Genomic DNA, 2,389 nt, shown 5'->3' on the forward strand with positions numbered 1-2,389 from the left:
GAATTAATATTTGAATTTTCTCCAATCTGAGAACTTTCATCCTGAAACTCTGAAATATCTAAAAGAATATTTAAAATCAATTTAAGAATTTTGATCCTTAACCCATTAATAATTACTTGATCATGATCAGGTGAAACAATAATATTTAAGCCTAGCAAACATTCATTAATGACTTTAGAAAAGCTCACATTTAAATAATCTTCAATATCTTTAAAAAAAATCTCTCTCTGATTAATCTTCTCAAAGATATAGTATACTTTTTCCATTTCAAAATTTCGTATATGCTTTTTTAGTAGTTGAACTATTTCACTTATTTCTTGTTCATTTTCTCTATTTATTTTCTTATGGTTACTACTTTCACCTTCGAAATCTTCAACTTCTGCACTAATTCGAGTTCTTTTATCCTGAGTCATTTTTCTCTCCTGTTTTTCTCCTTTTTTTTCAAAATATTAAATATTTTCTCATTTATTGTATTTTGACTTGGAAATTTAAAACTTATAATAAGGATGAAAAAAAGTTTTTTGTAGATAAATAAGCAAAAATTTTAAAAAAACTATGTATACTTATATCTATTTATATATATATATATATAAGCTAAGCCTCAATATTAATTATTTTTCTATTTATTACTTTTCTAATATTTCTTGTTTTCCTGTGTGAATTTTTTGACAATTAATTCCATTAAATAAATACATATTTTGGCGGGTTGATTTTGGCGCCAATACCGGTATCGTAATTTTTATAAATATTAGTGATATAAAAATATGTGAATAAGTGGGTTTTGAATATTGGGAAATTTTAAAAAAATAATAATAATAAAGTATAATTGAGAAAAGGAAAATACAATATCACAAATATATACAAGTATTTTCCACTTTTATTGAATGAAGGGAAGACTGAATTGAATTATTATTGTGATTTAATTTTGGTTAATATTAGTAGGAAATAAAATGTTTTTGTTTCGTAGAAAACAGGAAAAAGAAGAGACAAATCCCCTTTCTGAAATAGAATCAGCTCATGAAAAAGCATTAAAAGCATCACAAGCAATTCAAAGGTCTTTACTTGATTTGGAGGAGAAAGAAAAGAAGCTTGAAAATGAAGCAGCTAATTTAGCATTACAAGGAGATAAGAATTCTGCATTGTTAGTATTAAGAAGAAAAAAATTGGTCACTCAGGAAAGAGAGAAATTATTAAGTTCAAGTTTGTTATTAGAACAACAATTACTTAATTTGGAGACAGCAAAGACTCAACAGATGACAATGTCTGCATTATCTGCAAGTGCTATGGCTCATCAATCCATAATATCATCCACAAATACTGATAAATTGGAGAAAATTTCTGATACAATTAAGGAGCAACAATCAATTCATGATGAAATTTCTCAAATAATTAATCAATCTCTTCCTTCAATGAATGAAGCTGATCTTATGGAGGAATTAAGTGCAATACAAGCAAAAGAAATTGACAGAAAAATTCTTGAATCATCTGAAATATTTACCACTAATAATAAAGTACTATTAAATTCTAGTGCCAGTAATTTGGACGAGAAGATTATGGAAAAACTATAATTATTTAGATAAAGCTATAATAATGTTTTCTTTCTTTATTATCATTTATAAAACTATATTAGAATTAATATATTTTCATGATTTATGTATTTCTACCTTGAATCTTGGAAATTCTATAATATTTTTGCCTATTAAATTTTCTTTAAAGCTTTTATTTAAATCCATTTCTTGAAAAGCTTTATTATTTTCATCTTTAAAGTTATTCATTAAAAGTACTTGTTTAATATTATTCTTATCTAAATTTATCATTAATTTTAGTATTGTTTCTATAACTATCTCATTTTCTGAAATATTATCCAAATACTTCTTTTCTATTAGATTATTATCTTGATATATATTAAATTCCATTTTCCATAATAATAAATCATCTTTCTTATTATAATAAGTTGTGTTATTCTTTCTTATTTCCATCTCATTTATTGGGCAAAAATATATCTTAATCTTTCTAATACTACATGCTTTCTTCAACAATGGGATTGGACTATGCCTTGGTAATTTGCTAGTTTCTTTTATTACTGTAACGAGCTTTTGCTCTTTATTAATTTTAACCCTCCCTTTATATTCTCCGATTCTTCCTCTTAAACTACTAATTAACCCAAAATTTTCCTGTATTATCTGATTCTCAATGTGTTTCTCTTTTCCTTGATGCCTTGATGCATTCAATATTCTTCTTCTCATTTCCTCTAATAAGTTGAAATCTCTCCACATATCATCACAATTATATCGACTTATTGCTATATCTCTTCCAATATGCTTTTCTATACCATCCCCATCACATCCTGTTTTAGATTTATGATGATTATAACACTCCAAACTACAAG

At 25.4% G+C, this 2,389-nt stretch overlaps 3 protein-coding genes across 3 annotated transcripts; 1 reads left to right on the forward strand and 2 right to left on the reverse strand.

The window, feature by feature from the left end:
- On the reverse strand, positions 1-413 carry Chro.50473 (hypothetical protein; the record flags this gene model as incomplete). Its single annotated transcript, XM_660084.1, has 1 exon — positions 1-413. A coding segment is annotated over one exon (413 nt), but the record flags the coding sequence as incomplete, so codon positions are not given.
- Positions 414-950: 537 nt separating this feature from the next.
- Positions 951-1,568, forward strand: Chro.50474 (hypothetical protein). Its single annotated transcript, XM_660085.1, has 1 exon — positions 951-1,568. The coding sequence occupies one exon, from the start codon at positions 951-953 to the stop codon at positions 1,566-1,568; it is 618 nt and encodes a 205-aa protein (XP_665177.1).
- Positions 1,569-1,643: 75 nt separating this feature from the next.
- Chro.50475 (hypothetical protein) lies at positions 1,644-2,276 on the reverse strand. Its single annotated transcript, XM_660086.1, has 1 exon — positions 1,644-2,276. The coding sequence occupies one exon, from the start codon at positions 2,274-2,276 to the stop codon at positions 1,644-1,646; it is 633 nt and encodes a 210-aa protein (XP_665178.1).
- Between the last annotated feature and the right edge of the window lie 113 nt (positions 2,277-2,389).

Source organism: Cryptosporidium hominis (assembly GCF_000006425.1).
Source record: "Cryptosporidium hominis TU502 chromosome 5 CHRO015178, whole genome shotgun sequence".
NCBI classification, from domain to species: Eukaryota; Apicomplexa; class Conoidasida; order Eucoccidiorida; family Cryptosporidiidae; genus Cryptosporidium; species Cryptosporidium hominis.